The sequence below is a fragment of the Vulpes vulpes genome, chromosome 12, assembly GCF_048418805.1.
Source record: "Vulpes vulpes isolate BD-2025 chromosome 12, VulVul3, whole genome shotgun sequence".
Lineage (NCBI taxonomy): Eukaryota > Metazoa > Chordata > Mammalia > Carnivora > Canidae > Vulpes > Vulpes vulpes.
Genome location: NC_132791.1, coordinates 134,002,469 through 134,021,104, shown reverse-complemented (window position 1 = coordinate 134,021,104; position 18,636 = coordinate 134,002,469). Strand labels below are relative to the sequence as shown.

Here is an 18,636-nt window from a genome sequence, read left to right as displayed (position 1 = left end):
AGGGTACTAAGAGAAGGGGTCCCTGTGTGGCCTCGGTTCAATGAAGCGGATGTTATCTCGTGCCCACAATCTTAATGCACCCCCCTTCACTCCTAGAAGTGACCCGGGCCCACAGTACACATGGTCCCAGTGCCCTGTGAGGTTGGAGAGGACCTGGTTTGGGTTGTTTTGCCCTCTACCCTGAAGCTAGAAGACCAAAGTGCAAGGGACAGGAATAATCACAGGGCCACATGAGAGAGTAGGAGAAAGAATTTTCTTGAGATGGTAAAAAGTAAATGATAGATCCCACAGGAGATAGATGACATCACAGGACAGATAAGACGCAGACGAGGCCCAGAACACACGCAGAAGGCCCACTGAGGACTGCAGCCTTACCGATTGTAGTCTCGAGCCACCAGTAACAGGTTTTCCCGAAGAATGCGCAGGTCCTCTGCACGCTCGGCTACGTTCATCACGTAATGGGGCGTCTCAAAGAGCAGCCGTTCCCAGTAGTCAATCTCCACAAAGAGAATCAGCAGGGACCTCAGGGAAAAAAGAGCCAGGCAACTCTGGAAAATGCTCTGGGGCCTGGACAGGAGCCAGTAGGGGCACCAGGGCAGTGGGCCAGGGAGGCACAGAGAGGGTTAGACGTAGGAAATGAAGCAACGCCTCCAGGTAAAAGAAGGCTGGCTGGACTCACTGACCTTTGCTGCCCTTCCCAAACCATTACAAGAGGAAAGGGGGTTCTGGTGTGTTTAGGGCATAAGCTCCCTTCCAGGCAGATTGGAAGCTGAGAGGCCAATGGCTAAGGAACAGAACCAGCATCCTCAGCCGGCCATGGAGACAGAGAGGCCACTCCATTCATGCCCAGGGTGGTGTCTCCAAGTGTCTCAGGAGGGGGAGGTGGGACCGCAACACCAAGGTTGTGGAAATGGTTCCCCACCTGTCCCCTGCCCCCCCACCCCCATTATTCTGCACAGTTAAGCAAGTGGCCTCCTCATCCCAGCATTAGATGGAAGTCTTCTTGTCTGGAGATGCTTTGCAGAGACAGGCAGACAGAGGGTCTTGGACTGGGGACCCCAAGTCCAGTGGAAGGAAGAGGTAGTAGTGAGAGGAGGGGGCGTGACGGGCCCATGTGCACACTGAATGTTAAGACCACCGGCCTTCTTTCCCACCCAGCAATGGGCACTCGGGCAGCTCCGACCAGTGTCCAGAAAGAAGTCTGGAAGACGGTTTTCTGTGACCTCTGGCCCAGCTAGAGGTGAGTCCCAAGGATGGTGACCTCAGGAGTCCCCTCAAGACAGCCCACCGGATAAGCCTGCAGTGAAGCTCACAGGTGATAAACCCCACGACCTGCTCAGGAGAGCTCCCAACCACTCTCCAGCTCCCTGCCCTTGAAGATGGACAACCAAGGATCACAAAACACTGGGCTCTGTCCTTCCCAGCAGAGGAAGGTGGAAGCCAAAGCAAACAAACAGAAGCAAAGAAACTATGAGGAGAGACAAGGGGACAAGGGCCACGCAGAAGGATAAGAGCCGTCCCACACAAAGAAAAAAAACTTAAAAAAAAAAAACTGTGAATATCCTGAGAGAGAGAAAAGAGACAAAAGAGCATCCGTGACCCAAACCCCAGATGCTATAGAAGGGAACACCCGGAGCTCTCGGAGGTTCAAGAGGATAACAGGATGTTAACAAACCAACAAACCCATTAACAATGAAATCAACAGAAATCTCTTGGAAAGTAGAGAAAAAGACACAGAGATGGAAGGCAGAGAGGACTCTTCTGAATAAAGGAATAGAAAACCCTCCATTAATAATGTTTCTAGTAGGGCATCTGGGTGGCTCAGTGGTTGAGCAACTGCCTTTTGGTTCAGGGTGTGATTCCTGGGGTGCTGGATTGAGTCCCGCATTGGGCTCCCTGCAGGGAACCTGCTTTTCTCTCTGTGTCTCTCATGAATAAATAAAATCTTTTAAAAATAATAATGTTTATATTTATATTAATTATATGTTGGAATGAGAATATTTGGGGCAATACTGGATTGAGGATTAAAATCACTTTCAGCTGTTTCTTGTTCCTTTGTTAAATGCAATCCCAGAGAAATCTGCATTGCACACATGGCTATCCTACCCAGGGAGTTCTGGCCCTTCCCTCCCGGCTGTCAGGCTGTCACTCCCGTGTCCTGCATCCTCCACCTCAGAGATCAGCCCTCAGACACCCCTCCCCGCCTGAGCCCAGCTTCCTCCTCGCTTCCAGCACTTGCTCTCCCAAAGGACCAGTTCCTTGACCTCACAAGATCTTCAGACCACTGACCACGGGCTCCCTTCCAGCCTGTGTGTCCCCTCCCATCGCTGCCTCCTCCTGCACAGACCCTGACATCTGTTACGTTCCTGGCCCTCCTGCCACTCCTCACTTGTTCTTTAGTGTAAGCCACCTGGCGGAACCCCGACCCAGGCTAAATCTGCTGTCATCCCCCCAGGGTCCTGTGTGGGGCTCCCCACCCTGTCCTCCCTCCTGTTCTCTTGGCAATTGCCAGCAGCACCTCCCCACGCTCTCAGGCCTGTCCTGCCCCATCTCTGCAGAAAGCTCACCTCCTACATCACAGACACAGAATCCACCAGGAGACTCCATGTACTTCAGGCTATAAAACCCAGAAGCCCATGTTTGTGGGCTTGGTGTGTCACACCAAGGCTTCACCTGTTTAGGGCAGAAGAGCCCCTCCTCCCACCTAAGACCAAGGCCTCTTCCTGGGCTCCATGTCCCAACACAGTTTCCTCCTGCTTCTTCAGACAGCATCCCCTCCCACTCTCTTCAACCTGCCAGTTCCATCCCATCAACAGTCAAGGAAGGCCAAGTTTCTACCATCTTGAAAAAAACAAACCAAAAACGGCCCCCCCACCCTGGACAACATATCTCCCCTGCAGGTACCTTACCTTGCATCCCCCCCCCCTTCTTTAAAGATTTTATTTATTTATTCATGAGAGACACACAGAGAGAGGCAGAGACACAGGCAGAGGGAGAAGCAGGCTCCTCACAGGAAACCCAATGCAGGACTCCATCTCAGAACCCCGGGATTGCAACCTGAGCTGAAGGCAGATGCTCAACTACTGAGCCACCCAGGCGTTTCCACACTCCCCTTTACTGTGCACTTTCCATACAGAATTGTCCTCACGAGCTCCTCTGTCCCGAAAGCTGCCCCCTTCGCCTGCACAACTGACTTTGTCAAGTCTCTCCAGGACACCTTGTCCCCAAACCCCACAGGCCTCCTCGGGCCTGGGCCTCCCTCCTCTCTCCACAGGCCTTAACCTCGTGCTGGACTCCACCCTGCCTTGCCTTCCTCGGACATGCTCTTGTGCTCTGCCCTGCCTTTCAGTACAAGAATACTTCTGTCTCTAGAATCCCTTGGAAATCCCACCCAGCTAGGCCCTGGAGATCCCGGGGAAGAATCTGCTTGCCCTGCACTTCCCTTCAATGCAGGCTCCTGGATGTTCTTCACATCCAGCACTTTCCCTGGGTGATCTTGTCCATGCCCATGGCTTCAGCTGCCTTCTAGAAGCTGCTGACCCCCCCAGATCTACTTGGCTTAACGTGAGCTCTAGACTTGTATGCCCAACTGCCTTCTAGATGTCTCCCCACCTTGGCCTACAAGCACCTCCCATGTGTCCAGAAACAAACTCATCATCTGCAGAGCAGATGCATGCAGGGAGCTCCTGTCTCTGTGAATAGCCCTGTCCCACACCCTAAACCAGAGCCAAGTGTCTTCCCTCAGCCTCACCTTCCAGCATCCAACTGACTACCAACTCCTTCAAGTTTTAGAGTCAAGCAAAGTACAGAAATTCTACTTCCAAGGCACCTGTAGCTCAGGCGTGGTGCTAAATGGCAATGGACGCTCAGGTGTACCAAAATCAAAGTTTTCAATATAAAAACCATAACCAGTTAAACATTATCATGGAGGAAAAGAGACCCATGACAATTAAAACAATAAAAATAAAATACAAAAATTAACCAATTAACAAGAATTCCTTATATATAACATTTTTATGCAAATTTATATATATTATGATATCTCTTGTCAATTAGTCAATTTATATGGAAAAATTATTTATAGACATTTTATATGGATTTAAATACATTGAAAGAAAAAATGCTATTCTTGGGTAGAAAGATTCAAACCTTAAACATGTTCATTCTTCTTAAGTTAACCTATAAATTTAACCCAATCCTTGTTCTTATAAAAATAGGAACGGAACTATTTTTGGAACTAAACAGATTGATTCTAAAGTTCTTATGGGAAATAAATATTAAAAAATCCCCAAAAACTCTGCAAATGGAGAGGAATGAGGTCAATAATTAAAGCAGTTTGGTCCCTTCATATGAACAGACAGACATACCAGCACAGAAAAGTGATTCCTGAAATAGACACAACTCTCGATGGGAATTTGTTATGTTATATAAATGAGATCGGGTCAACTGGCTAGCCATCTGGGGATTAAGAAACACAACAACCCAGTCACATGTGCAGTTCTCTCCCTACACCAAAATAAGTTTCACATGGATCAAACATCTACATGTAAAGAATAAAATCATAAAACGCCAGAAGAAAATATAGAATATTTTCAAAATTAAAAATGCTTCAATTCTTTAAAAAAAAAAGCTTGAATAAAAATCACGTGATTTGTAAAATCTGTGTGGTTTCTCTCCCTCTCTCTCTCTTTCTCTCTCTCTCTCTCTTTTAAAGGAAATTGCATTTTTAAATCACAGACAATCAAAAGCCCCACAACCTGGAGATGCTCTCATGAAACTCTGGGTTCTGAATATTACTGAAACGCCACTTGGAAGCACATGAGGTAAAAATTCCAGAATATTTTGTGTCTTCTCTACAGGTAAGGACTGAAATAATAATATAAGAAATATTATCATGGGATGCCTAGGTGGCTCAGTGGTTGAGTGTCTGCTTTTGGCTCAGGGTGTGATCCCAGGGTCCACATCAGGCTCCTTGCAGGGAGCCTGCTTCTCCCTGTGCCTGTGTCTCTGCCTCTCTCTGTGTCTCTCATGAATAAATAAATTTTTTAAAAAAAGAATATCACATTTGAAGTTTTGCAGAGGGTTATATTTCAAGTGAATAGGCCTCTCTCACATGTGAACAAACAGTAGATCACCAGGCATTTAAGGGAAATCTCCAGAATAAAAGAGATAAAAGAGAGAGGTCAAAACAAAGGAAAGTTACTTTCAATCTAGGATTCCAAATACAGCCAAATGTCCAATAAGGGGAGGGGAGAAAAAATTGTGGTCAATCACATAAAAACACAAAAAATTTGCCTCCCATGCACCATTTCCCAGAAAGCTACTAAAGAGTGCACTCCGCCAAAACGAGGGCATAAACCAAGAAAGAGGAAGACAAAGGAAACAGGAAATTCGAGGAGAGAAGAGGCTCAGCAGGGAAGCTCCAGGCTGATACCCTGATATAGCAGGCCTCAAAACCAACCAACTGCACCGATGCAGGAGGAAAGGGAGTTCTAGCAGGGGTAGCTCAAAGAAAAATATGAAAATCATGACCTCCCTTACCAGTCAGAGAGTGAGGAAAAAATTACCACTCTGGGAGAATTAACAATAGCAAACAATGTGCTCACAAAAATAGTAAGGCGATTGTCAATTCTGAAAAGGGCAAAGATCAGACAAGCGAGGGAAGACTTATAACAAAATTCCTCTGCGCGGCAGTAAATGGGACTAACAGAGTCATGTTAAGCTAAACAGTGACCTGCCCCAAACTTGCATTATAGCTACACTGGAAGGACAGAGGGGTCTGAGTACATATGGGAACGCTTCTGGCCACATGAACATATCCTCCTGCGTTCTTCAAACTTGCGTGTGTGCGCTACCCAACACCACATCAAAATGTCATCCTGACAAGATTTTCAAAAAAACTTTAAGGCATATTGTCAAATTGTAATGCATCAGTCGATGGGAGGAACTTGGAGGATACCGTCTTGATGTTGAGCTGGAACCCTAGGAGGAACGCATCCCACAGGGATGCTCAGTCTTTGCCAGAAGCGTGTCAGTTAATTTCCAGAATGCAAATTTTATTTTATCGATAAATAAAATTTCTTTTTTAAAAAGGTTCATTTATTTATTTATTTGACACAGAGAGAGAGTGAGCGCGGACATTGACACAGGGCTCCATCTCACGACCCTGAGATCATGACCTGAGCTGAAATCAAGAGTCACATGCCCAACCGACTGAGCCATCCAAGTGCCCCAACGAATAAAATGTCTTTGAAAAAAAAAATCCGCCTGGGGAATGATTTCTGTAAGATATTTCATAATTGATCCTCAGAGCAGTGGTCAGGCAGTAGAGGCAAGAGAGTGAAACAAGCTGAGGTCAGTGTTGACAGCCCAGAAAGAAGTGACCCCATAGAGAAAGCCCTATGTGATGGGGAAGAAAGGAAGAAGCGAAAGCCCTACACACAGAAAGCCAACACACATTCCCGTGTCCCCTCTCCTGCTCTGGGGCACCTGCACTGCACAGAAGGGCCTGCTGCGTACATAGGGATAACACCCCTCTTCTCAGCCAGGGCAGAGACAACATCTGGAACATATTTGAGTTAAGTCCAATCTGGAAAGTTGCTCTGGCCGTAAAAACGTGGTAAAAGCCAGTTTGGACTTCAGAGTTCAAGTATGTGGGATATAAGGTGGATAAGAAAACCCCTTGTGAGATAAAAGAGGTTCTATTAGGGCCTGGAAGGCTCCCAGAACTCAGAGACAGTCGTGTAATTCTGAGTGCAGTCAGGACACTTGAAAAGTAGGCTTATTTCAAGATCTTATCTAGACCTGAATACAGAAGAGTCAGCCTGATAAAGTCATCTGCACCTCCTTGGAGAGGTGAGATAGTTTGGAAGAGCTGATTGGGTCTTGGATTTCTTTACCAGTCTGATGAACCCAGACTCTCCAAAGTCCTTCCCTGGGATCATGGGTTTGTTTTGGTTTTGGGGTTTTTTTTTTGTTTGTTTGTTTTTACCATACATAATTTACTGGGTTTGAGGCAGTTTTATCTTAAAACCACAAAAATGTAAAGCAGCTTATAACAGATCCCTCTAGTAAACAACCACCAAGGGACAGAAACACTTGTCTCTGGAAGAAGCGTCTCGCCATTATTTGGGTTTCAGTTAAACCCAGGCCATAAATATTTGGCCCAAAGTTGCCTTGTTAGGCTCTACTATAAAGATTATGCAAACAGTACTTTCCATAAATACCTAATGTGTTCCTCGACAGGAGATGATCACAGCAGACAGGAAAGTTTTCTCCTAAGCTTCTCTGACTCAGATGGACACTGTGCTCGGGCACCAGGTAAATGCACCACTGGGGAGGGATGGGAATAAGCTGTAGAGAGCCCACCCGAAGCCCTCTGGTACAGAATATTCAGAAGCCTTACAGAAATCACACAACTTATAAGTCCATCAATCCTGAGCTGATTAAGTCACAGTACACCCAAATTATAGGATGCTATACACCCCCAGAAAATAACTACATACTTCTCTACATACAGAATGGAAACCCACACACAAACCCAACACATACCATTAACCCTTTAAAAAGCAAGTTGCGAAAACCCTGTTTATAATGTGATTCTATTTTGTGTAGAGTGCATATTTTTTATCACCTGGTGATCAAGATTACCTCTAGAGGACAGGGCTGGGTACTGGATTTTCACTGTTTCCTGTATGTACTTCTATATCAATTTTTCTTTTACAGTGAGCATATACTATTTTTATAACTTAAAAATATCCACAGGACACCTGGGTGGCTCAGGGGTTGAGCCTTCAGCTCAGGTCATGATCCCAGGATCCAGGATCAAGTCCCACATCGGGCTCCCCACAGGGAGCCTGCTTCTCTCTCTGCCTGTGTCTCTGCCTCTCTGTGTCTCTCATGAATAAATAAATAAAATCTTTTTTAAAATACCCACTAAAGATTTTAAAAATCAAAGAAAACAAATGTATGAAGTAGGGGGTAAAAGAGAGTGGGGGGAAAAAGACCAAATCATTAAGCGTGGTTGTCTTTGAGGAAATTGTTCTCTCTTCTACTTTTTTGCATTTTGCAAATTTTCTAAACTTGTCAACACTTTTACAATGGGAAAATAAACCATTTTGAAAACTGTGGATGCACAAAACCGTGTATATAGTATGCTACTGTTTATACAAAAGGGCTATTTATGTAACTATACACTCTCGTCGCTGGAATGTTATGCAGCAAACTAGTGACAGACACGGACTCTTTAGAGAGAAACTGAGTCATGGGGTACAGCAGTGAAGCCCGATTGTTCTTTTTCTTTTGAATTTTGCAACATGTACCTTCTGTCACCCCTTGTAAAAGGTTAAAACTTTTAAAAATTAAAACTACTATTATAAAAAATAATAAAATCTAAATACTATTCTATCACCTTGCTAAGTTTGTTTTGAATGTCCTGTGTTCACAGAAGCTTTATGAGGCAATTCTTTTCAAGGGAAAGTAATGTTTGCTGATTGTTGTTTGCTCCGCGTGAGGACTTCCACATATGCCATCTCGCCTCGTGACCTCAGAAAAGGATTTTTGGAGTAGATAAGGAGACTCCAGCTCAGAGGAATTCGGTGGCTTGCCTGAGGTCACAGAGCAAAGCAGATCTGCTCCAGGGTTCAGATTCTGCCCTGAGGATGTGGGGGTGGTCAACCTGTGACACCTCTTGACCTTTGGCTCAACCTTTATCTTCTCTCATACTTAAAATGTAAATATGGATCATTAGTGCTAATATGCTTCTGTTATTTGAACACAATCCTCTGATTCTGGGGGAGAATAAAGCAACTGCTGTTGGGGCTGTGCATGTTCATCCTGGTGTCAATGCAATCACGTCCAACTGTCTTGTCCATCCATCTGTCCATTGTCTCTCTTAGCACATTGCCTTTGGAGGCAGCCAGCTTGACAGAGCTGTGTGTCTTGCAGATTCAACCATGTTGTGTGCTTGCAAATGTCTCAGCCAGGGTGATACTGGCCTTGTCTCTGTCTTCTTAAAATCATAGTGCTGGGGGCCGCTGAGTGGCTCCGTGGTTGAGCATCTGCCTTTGGCTCAGGCTGTGACCCTGGGGTCCTGGGATCGAGTCCCACATTGGGCTCCCGTGCTTCTCCCTCTGCCTGTGTCTCTGCCTCTCTCTCTGCGTCTCTCATGAATAAATAAAATCTTTCTTTAAAAAATCATAGTGCTGACTTATGAAGCCGGTCTTATATGCTGCTGCTCAGTTGTACCTCAAAAACCCTTGTGCCTTACCAAAGCCACTCTCTGATACCCCTCTCTAGCCAAAGGCACTGTGGAGGCCAAGAAAAATTAAGGCCATTCCACCTAAAGTTTAGCATTAGCACAAGTACAGCCATCTTAGGCCCCTGTGAATAAGAGCTAAACTTTACTGCAGAATGTCCTCAATGTCCTTGGCAGGGAATCCCATATCAGAAAGACAACAGAGCCCACACCCGTGGTAGAAAGTCCCATATTAGAATGAGAACAGAGCTCAATGCCCTTAAGCCCCATATCAGAATGTAAACAGAACTTGAGAAATTCCTCCACCCCTTCTGAAAATCCCCTAGACCACCCTATAAAAAACCCAGCTGTAACCCACTTTGGGGTCCAAGTCCCTGCTCTGCTGTGTCGGGTATACTTGAACCCAAGCTCGAGCTTGCTAATAAACCCAAACCCTCGTGCGCTTGCATCAGTGTTGGCTCCCTGGTGGTTTCTCGGATTCGCAATCTTGGGCACAACAGGCAGATCTCCAACCTGCTCCATCTCTGGCCCTTTCATGAATGCTTCTGCCTCCCCTGACACACAGCACTACTTCTCCACCTTTGCTTCCTTCCTCACCCATGGTGCGTCACCTCACCCATGGCAGCTCCATCTCCACCCAGGTCTCCTCTAGCAAAAGCCCTCCAACATGTGCCCAACAGATCAGGGCGTCCTGTGAGTTGAAGCCCATGTGAGGAGCAACAGCCTAGAAGCCTGGGAAGCAGCTCCTCTTACGGGGCACAGCTAATGACAACGGGGTGCCAAAACCCATCAGGTAGAAAGTGATTTCCTTCCAATTAGGAAAAAAACTGTCACAAGGAGGTTTGCAATCTCTGCAGACAGATGTCTTACATGGCTCCTTCCTTGTTTTTCTCTTCTGCATCTTCCACAGAACGGAAGCACGGCCTCCAGTTCACTTGCAGGGAGGCAGAGGGCAGGGGCTCAGCTCCTGGCACGTAGAAGGCACTTGCTACACAATTTTGAGTAACTTAATACGTGAATTAATTACATCTGAAATAACTGTCACCTGAGAAGGTCATAACTGTAAAGCAGCAGGAGAGAGCACAACTGGCCCAGAACGCCAGCTCCACCAGTTCTCAGGGAGGCCCGCCCCTTGGCTGGAGGTCCTCGGGATGCCTTAGCTGGGCCGTCATGGCCATCTAGTGGCAGGACACCTACATCACTGGGTTAATGGGTTCCTGGGGGCTGCTTTTTCTGCCGCTGTTACTCTGGAGATACACTCTAGAATCAAACATAGGCAGTGTGGGTACACCTGTTACAGCCTGAGAGAGAGCTCGAAACAAGGAGCGTGGAAGAGAATCTGGGTGGCTCAGTGGTTGAGCCTCTGCCTTTGGCTCAGGTTGTGACCCCAGGGTCCTGGGATTGAGTCCCGCAGGGAGCCTGCTTCTCCCTCTGCCTGTGTCTCTGCCTCCTTCTCTGTGTCTCATGAATAAATAAATAAAATCAAGAAAGAGAAAGAAGAAAGAAAAGAAAAAAGAAAAAAAGAAAAGAAAAGAAAGAAAAGAAAAAAACAAAAGAAAAGAAAAGAAAAGAAAAGAAAGAAAGAAAGAAAGAAAGAAAGAAAGAAAGAAAGAAAGAAAGAAAGAAACATGGAAACAAGAGAAGGGAGGAGCAAGCAGAGGGAAAGTAGGGAAAGTAGTCAGCCTGGGTCTCCTACTTATCAAAGTTGACGTCCAGCATGCCTGCCTTCTCCTGGCTGATTCGTAACAGTGGTGTGTCCAGCCGCCGAATACAGTCCTTGTCCAGCGTTAACGTCCAGTCTTGGAAGGTTTTTCGAACTAGTTCATCGATGGCCTGAACCATCTGTTGATAGGTATGCACGCTCTCCTCTCCCGTACCAATGTGGGGCAGGAAGTGAGCGCTGGAAAGACACTGAAGGGGAGGGACAACGGGTGGCCAGAGCCCACGTGCCCCCCACCTCTATGGTCCTGTCTCCCACACTGCACACCCAACCCACGAGCTGTGTGGCTCACCAGGGAGGCCTCCTCTGACCACTCTGGGGACAGGAGGGGCTGCACAGCAAAGTGAGAGGAGGAGAACAGGGCACAAGACAAACGACGTCAGTGGCACAAAGGGGAGGCACAGGGATTTGGCTCAAGAGAAGGTGGCAAAGAAAGTAAATTATAGGAGGTGAGGATTTAAGCGGGTCGAGGTTGAAAACCAGTATGAACCCTTGGTCCTAGCTCAGTGCTCAGGGAGACACCATATTCTTACCCAGAGCCAATGACATGATAGCCAGCTCCTCAGTAGCCTTAATCTACATTCCCCAAAAGGCCTTTTCGAGGGTTATTCCTGTTTCTTTCTGGTTCTTCCAGGACTAGGCGCCCTAAGGGCCCATCCAGGTCTCTGGATTGTGAGGTTATATTCCTCTTCGGGTGGCCGGTTTCCCTGAGGTGACCCTCTTCCTCCTCCTCCTCCCTACTTTGACAGGAAACACCTCCAGGCCACCAGCCACACTGGCCACCGCTGTGCATCCAAAGCCAGGGCCACCTCACCCAATGGCACCTGCCACTCCCCAGAGCCCCACTTAGTCTCCCATCATGGAAAGTCCCTGGGGAAACGCCCTGGACAGCGGGGGGCACAGGGGGGGTGGCTACCCTGCCAGCATGTGGCTCAGCCTGCAAACTCCACCTGCTCTCTGAGAACAAGTTTTGGGGACAGCCAGGTGCTCACATTCATGACCCTGTCGATGCGATGCCGCAGGATCCGCATCCAGTGCGCCTGCCCAGAGTACTGGGCCATGTAGGGTTCCAGGTAGGGCCATTTCTTGTTCACCTCACGGTTCACCAGGGCCAGCTCGCTATTGAACAGCATGTAGAGATCCACTGCCTTCTTGTCGTAGGTTCGCTTGATAGCCTAAGGAAGGAGAGAAAGAACCTGACAACATGGCCTCGGGTGCGGCTTCCCTCCGGGGACTCATGCTACACCCGATCCTGGCCCCATGGAAGGAGGCCTGCTCCCTAGTGATCCGCAAGCAAGGGGAGCAGGAGGACGACGAGGCTCTTGGGAAAGAGCAGGAAGGGGGTTGGAAACAGGAAGCACCGAAGAAGAGGAAGAAGAGGGCAGAGGAGGCAGGGGAAGTGGCGGGGGGGGGGGGGGGGGGGGGTGCAGGGGGGAGCACCTCCCGCGTGGCGAGCCTGTGGAAGGTGTCCAGCAGCAGCACTCCTTGCTCCACATCTCGAACTAACTCAAAGGCGGAGGTGATCAGGTTCTGAGTCATCACCTCCAGGTCCTTGACTCCAGTGCGAAACCTGCACCGTTAAGGAAGCGTGGAGACAAGCGCACACCCTTGGTCATCCCCTGAGTAAGAATCCCGGGTGCCCCGGACCCAGAGCTCCCTCCGTGCCAGCCACAAAGTGCATCATGTGCATTAATCGCTTGCTCCTGAAGACAGCACAGTGAGATGGGTCCTATCACTAGCTTTATTTTTTAGTTGAAGAAACAGAGGCTCTAACTGGGGGAATAATTTGCCCAGAATCGCCGCCGCCCCCAATCTGTGGCAGAATGGGGACTCCAGCCCTCGGAGCCTAACTGGGACCCTGGCTCTGAGCAGTGGCTCCTTCCCTGCACTCTCTCCCACTTTCCCCATCTGGATCTGTCACCTCCAGGCTCTCCTTTGGACTCTGGCCACTCCTCCTGCATGGTCTCCACGCCTCCCTCCCCTGCAGCACTAAGCCACCTGGGATCCTCACACCTGTTGTAGTCTTCATGCCAGGAGGTGTTCTTGACATCCAGGATGCCCCCGCGAACAGCCCGCAGCATCTGCAGGTTCTTATAAAAGATATCCTCAATCTCCAGCAAGTTCCGTGTTATCTGGGGCCCCTGGGCGCCGAAGAAGCAAGGAAGGGGAGCTTGCTTGCCATCTTCCCAGCGAGCAAAATGGTACTGGCAGTCACATACCTGAAACCAAGTCGGCGTGAGGACTCCTGCCCTCTTTTCTGACCTGGTGGGTCCTGAGCTCTCAGGATTGGCTTAAAATGTCTAAAGACAGGGGAGGACCCTCCAGGTGCCGGGTGCTGCTGAGGTGAGTTTTGGCCACAGAATGAGCTATGAGATACCAGGGTTGTGATAACAGGTGACAGTCTGACAGAACAGGACGGTGGCAGCGGCTCACACAGCCACACAGAAAGAGCTACAGTGGAGAAGCTCCCTGCTGACCCTCTGCCCCTCTCTCCCAGCCCCTGGCCAGGGTCTAGAGCCTGCTGTGACACCCCCCACCCCTCATGACGGTCTGCCCACCTCAATGAGGTCCTTGCAGCGCTGCACAAAGGCATCCACCTGGGCAAATATGCTGGTCTGGTCCAGCACCCAGCCCCGACTGGAGAACCTGTGTTCAGAGAAAAATGGACCAAATCACAAGTTGGGGCACGACATATCAACCTGCCTGTGGGAAGCTAGAATCCAGAGTCCTGGGTTTTGGGGGCCTTAGGGAAGGAGACCCCAAGAGGCAGTTCTCCTGAAGAGCCGAGGGAAGAAAGGCAAGATGAGAAGAACCAGAGAGGAGATAAAGCACCTCTGGTCTAGAAGGTTTATACATGATGGAATTTCAGACTTCCAGGCCAAGAGTGGAAGAATAAACCAGAAAGGATTCTTGGAATCAGGGTAGAGAGGTTATGAGACTAAGGAGAACCAGGGTCCAGGGGCTAGAAGATCTGCATCCAGAGAGAAGAGTGGGATCTGTAGGCTTTTAAAAAGTGCAAGTGAGAGGAGTCCCATCTACAGTCATTAGGAATGGCAGGGGTAACAGATGGGATGGTGGGGGACACGCGTCGTACTGGGTATGCATCTGCACAGCCCGTAGGTAATGATCTTTCCAGGCCTGACAGCAGGCGATGCAGCCCTGGAGCTCCTCCTTGCTAGAAGTGACGTGGCCCTCAAAGATGCGGTCCAGGGAGATGGCATGGCAGCACAAGCGGATGATCTCATTGCTCATCTGCAGAAGGGGCCGATGGCCTCCAGTCACAGCCCAAATCTCTGACCCCGCCTCGGGTGTCAGCCTCCCAGTCTTGACCTGGCTCCCTGCACCTACCTGACACGGGCCTTCGCTGCCGGCTGTCGGCAACCCCGTGAGGGTCTACCCATACTGTCCCCAGCTCAGCTCACCTCCCAGTGAGCGCTCAGCTCAGGGACCCACCTCGGTCATCCCAGATGATATTCGGGCCCTGTGCCTCAAAAGCTGGCTCTCCTTCCCAAATCTGCGTCTCACTCCCTGCAATTTCCACCTTGGGAAATGAGCAGAAGGGGGTCGTCCCCTCCTGCATGGCTCAGCCTGGGGTCTGTCCCCCCTGCCCCCCGCCACTGCGCTCTACTGCCTTGCCTTCTCAAAGGCCCTCTTCCCACCTTGGCTACTTCTATCTGGAAGCAAGCTGTCAGGCCCAGGCCCCAACCCAGAGCACAGAGCACGCCGGGGGATGAAGAAGCAGGCAGAGAAGCCCAGGAGCCCTGCCTGACCCCCCCAGGCCACTCCTCAGTGCCTTTCAGCACATATGTCCCCCTGAACGCCTCCCCGTCCTTCAGCAGATCAGAGCTGCCCTTTGTCCCGGCCCCATAGACACGCACCTTTCGGAAGAGAGAGGTCAGTCTCTCCCGAGTGTTGTAGTGGGGAGAGTTGACCCAGATGATGCGGATGAGACTAATCAACTTGGGGAGCTTACTGGAGATGTCCTTAGGCCGCATGTAGGCCAATTCCTGGTAGGGCTCCTTCAGGATTGACAAAAACGTCAGGTTGGATTGTGCTTGACGGGAGCCATCCTGGCAATGAAGAAATGCTGGCAATGGACTTGTCCATTGGAAAGAACTGGTTCAAAGCAAGCACTGCTTACCCCTCTGGAAGCCTGGCCTGACCTGCCCCTCTCAAAACCTAGTACCAAGCATCTCAGGCCTCCACGGACCCTGGGGACCCCACCTATCTGCTCTCATTCTTGTGCTAGTTCCAACCAGTGTCCTGTCTCTTCTTATGACGAGTCTCAACCCCCCGCCCCACTAGACTGAGAGTCCCCAAGCTCAGGCTTTGTGTCCACTCCTCCAGTTTCTCCAGCTGAATTCAGAACCCGGCACAAGGTAGGTGCATCAGCTATTGATCAGCTGATGGAACAGCCCTCCCATCCACCCCCGGTTTCACCCCATGCCTTTGGCCACCCTGTTCTCAACCAGGCTTCTAGACATCTCCACCTCACTGCAGCTGTTTCCTTACCATCTAGCTCAAAATCCTGCCTGGGAGGAGAAAAATCCTCCATGTCTAAACTCCACAGGTCACTGCAGCCTTCTGTGTGATCCCAATGTTAACATAATCAGCTTGCCATACTTTACACCAAATTTATTTTTTATGTGTTCATCTTGGCAATTCTCTTGGTTGGACCCTATAGGTTCCTCTTTGACCCCATGCCATCTGGTGATCCTGTTTTGTGTAAGCCTGGTTTTCTGAGCTAGACTGCAGAGGTTGGGCTCATGGAGGTTGGACTCCATGTGTATTTGTCGATGAACTGAGGTCTCCCTAACGAAACTATGAGCTCCTTGGGACCCTGTATTCTACTACTTTTGTACTCTTCCCCCAAGTGCAAGTCCAAACATTAGGATCTATCTTTGCTGTTGAGGATTATGCTGGCCTCTTATTAGCACCTGACTAACTACTGTTCCAACCACCATCCATTCTCTGCTAAGCCTCCATCCTTTGGTCCACTCACAAACCTGGATCTGCTGGGCCAGTTTCATAAAAGGTGCCAAGTAGGATGATTTGGCAAGGCGCAGGATGGATTCAATGTGCTTCACTCCCTGCTTCACCAGCTGTTTACTGATGCCAGACAAGTCCATGCATCGATTGTGCCAGAACTCAATCTCCTCCAAAGGACCTAAATTTTCTCCTGTCTCCACAGACTCCTGGGCACTGAGCACCTCCTTTATCTGCCGGGTCCAGTGTATCATGGAGGCTGCAGGGGAGAGTACAAAACCTCTTACACTTCTTTATGCTGCTTCCCGGTTGTATCCTTTCCTCTGTCACCTATGTAGCCCTCTTAACTCAGCTCTTTTCTCAGCATCTAGCCCTCCCCTCTCCCCCAACACACTGGCAACACCAGCCACTCACTCTCCAGCCGCTGTACCAGCTCTTTGTCCCTAACCACCACCTCGGGTGCCATGTTCATGGCCTCTGCAGGAATGTAGAGAACGGTGTGACCCTCCAGTTTATACCGAGTATCTGAGGAAAAGAACAGACCATGGAAGTTCACAGAAGGGGGAGAGTTTGTGCCACCCTGGTTCCAATCATGACTGATGATCTAGTATGGTGGATTTCAGGAGAACAGGCAAAAGAAACTATGACTCATTGTCTGGTCTGGGCAACCTTCCACAGCAGAAAACTGTATCTGTATTGGAAGGCAAGTTCTGTGCCCTGATATGCTCCACATAAAGGTACCCATTCCATGCCAGGCTGTACTCAGGATGAGTCTCCCACCTGCCTCATTTGCTCTACTGTCAGTGCAGCACCAGAGAGAAACCAGGCACCCAAGTCTTCCTGCTCACCTGTCAGGCAGGCCAAGAATCTATGCAGATGAGAAGCAAAATGATTTCGAATACTCTCAGGCCAGGTTGTGTTTGTAAAGATCTGAGGTGCAAAGACACCACTGAGCAGCCGAAGCAGGGCCGGGATGTAGGAACCACGCATGGTCCCAAACTGCACGGTTGCCTCAAAGTTCTCCGTGGTGATGGGAACTGGTGCGCAGCGAATGAAGTAGACAATCTGGTTCTGGGGCTGCATGAAAATACAGGGGACCAGAGATCAGTCTCCAGACCCAGCACAATACCCAGCAGAATCTGAGGCACCTGTCAGGAAAGAACTCTGGCTGAGTTCTTTGCCACATTCCTTTGGGGTATCCTGATCCTTCACCAAACGTGTCGCAAGGTGCCTCCTATTTCTTTCAGGGACATAATAACGGAGTCTGTACCCAAAACTGTGGGAAGGAAATGCAGAGAGTAGGCCTTGCAGGTAGGGACTGTGTACTCTGTCCAACTTGGCTCCAGAACCAACACAGTTGACTAGAACATATTAGATGCTCAATAAATGCTGGACGGATGGATGGAAGGAAAAGGATAGAACGGAGGAAGCCTTTGAGCTATAGGATAAGTGGGGAGGAGAAAGAATGGAAGTAAGAGGCAACTGTCCAGGGTCTCCCATTTCAGTTGTGTATGCCTGGTCCCTAAATTTTCATGTACCCTTCAATTCTGTTCATGGTGAGTTTGTGTGGCTGTTGTTGTTTACATCCAGAAATGTATGACCCTCATGTAGCTACGGCTTTCAAATTTCAAGTTTCTGACTCCTACATGCTGAGAAAAGCCATTCGTCCCTAAGACCAGATCCACCTTTCATGCATGCATGCTTTTGTACCCACTCTTTCTTTATAATTTATGTAATTTCAAAAACTGAAAATAAAGCACAAAGAGGAGATTAATAATCATCCATCTTCCCACTACTCAGAATTGAATTTTGGCATTTCGAGTGTATTTTTTTAAAAGCTTCACACTATTATTTTCGTTAAAATGATATACATATGTAATACCATATGATTTTACTCATGTGTGGTATTTAAGAAATAAAACAAACGAGCAAAGGGAAAAAAGAGAGAGAGAGAGAGAGAGAGATAAACCAAGAGACAGACTCTTGAGGCACCTGGCTGGCTCAGTCAGAAGAGTGGATGACAATTGGTCTCAGGGGCATGAGTGCAAGCCCCATGTTGGGTGTAAAGATTACTTATAAAAACGAAATTTTTAGGGGCGCCTGAGTGGCTCAGTCAGTTAAGAATCTGCCTTCAGCTCGGGTCGTGATCCCGGGGTCCCAGGATTGAGGCCCCCACATCAGACTCCCTGCTCAATGAGGAGCCTGCTTCCCCCTCTCCCTCTACCTACCACTTCCCCTCATGCTCTCTCTCACTCTGTCAAATTAAATAAAATCTTTAAAAAATAAAATAAAGGGGAAGAATAAATCAAATGAAGCCTCATCATTTAAAAAATAACATACATAGGTTAGTTATAAATAACTGAAGCAATACAGAGGAGTACAGAGATAAAAACTAAACCGTCATCTAAAACTCCACCAGCCAGACATTAATGCTGTTAACACTACAGAAAACATTATTCCAGACATTTCTATAGATCGACACGTACAGAACAAATTGATTAAAAGTTATTTCAAAGTAGGATCACACTATTTTTGATTAAAAGTATTAGATTTAATTTCACTTGGATTTCATAGAATAAAAGGACTCTGCTGTGAATAAGATAAAGGCACCCCTGAGCTTCAATAAGTATTTCTTCACCTGCGAGAGAGATTTCTTTCTGAAAGACCCCTTTCT

At 48.5% G+C, this 18,636-nt stretch overlaps 1 protein-coding gene across 6 annotated transcripts in view; it reads right to left on the bottom strand.

Moving 5' to 3' along the window:
* DNAH2 (dynein axonemal heavy chain 2) overlaps positions 1 to 18,636 on the bottom strand; it is an 87,097-nt gene that overhangs the window by 56,087 nt on the left and 12,374 nt on the right. For all 6 annotated transcript variants that reach the window (XR_011995912.1, XR_011995911.1, XR_011995913.1 and 3 more), the window contains exons 5-15: positions 16,811 to 17,039; positions 16,377 to 16,487; positions 15,983 to 16,221; positions 14,855 to 15,046; positions 14,071 to 14,228; positions 13,535 to 13,622; positions 12,990 to 13,195; positions 12,417 to 12,546; positions 11,969 to 12,151; positions 10,953 to 11,167; positions 376 to 522 (exon numbers count right to left, since the gene is read on the bottom strand). Coding sequence is in view for 3 of the 6 variants with exons in the window: in XM_026005413.2 (XP_025861198.2) it covers positions 376 to 522; positions 10,953 to 11,167; positions 11,969 to 12,151; positions 12,417 to 12,546; positions 12,990 to 13,195; positions 13,535 to 13,622; positions 14,071 to 14,228; positions 14,855 to 15,046; positions 15,983 to 16,221; positions 16,377 to 16,487; positions 16,811 to 17,039 (1,898 nt within the window). In the remaining 3 variants the exon portion in view is untranslated. The remainder of the gene's footprint in view (positions 1 to 375; positions 523 to 10,952; positions 11,168 to 11,968; positions 12,152 to 12,416; positions 12,547 to 12,989; positions 13,196 to 13,534; positions 13,623 to 14,070; positions 14,229 to 14,854; positions 15,047 to 15,982; positions 16,222 to 16,376; positions 16,488 to 16,810; positions 17,040 to 18,636) is intronic.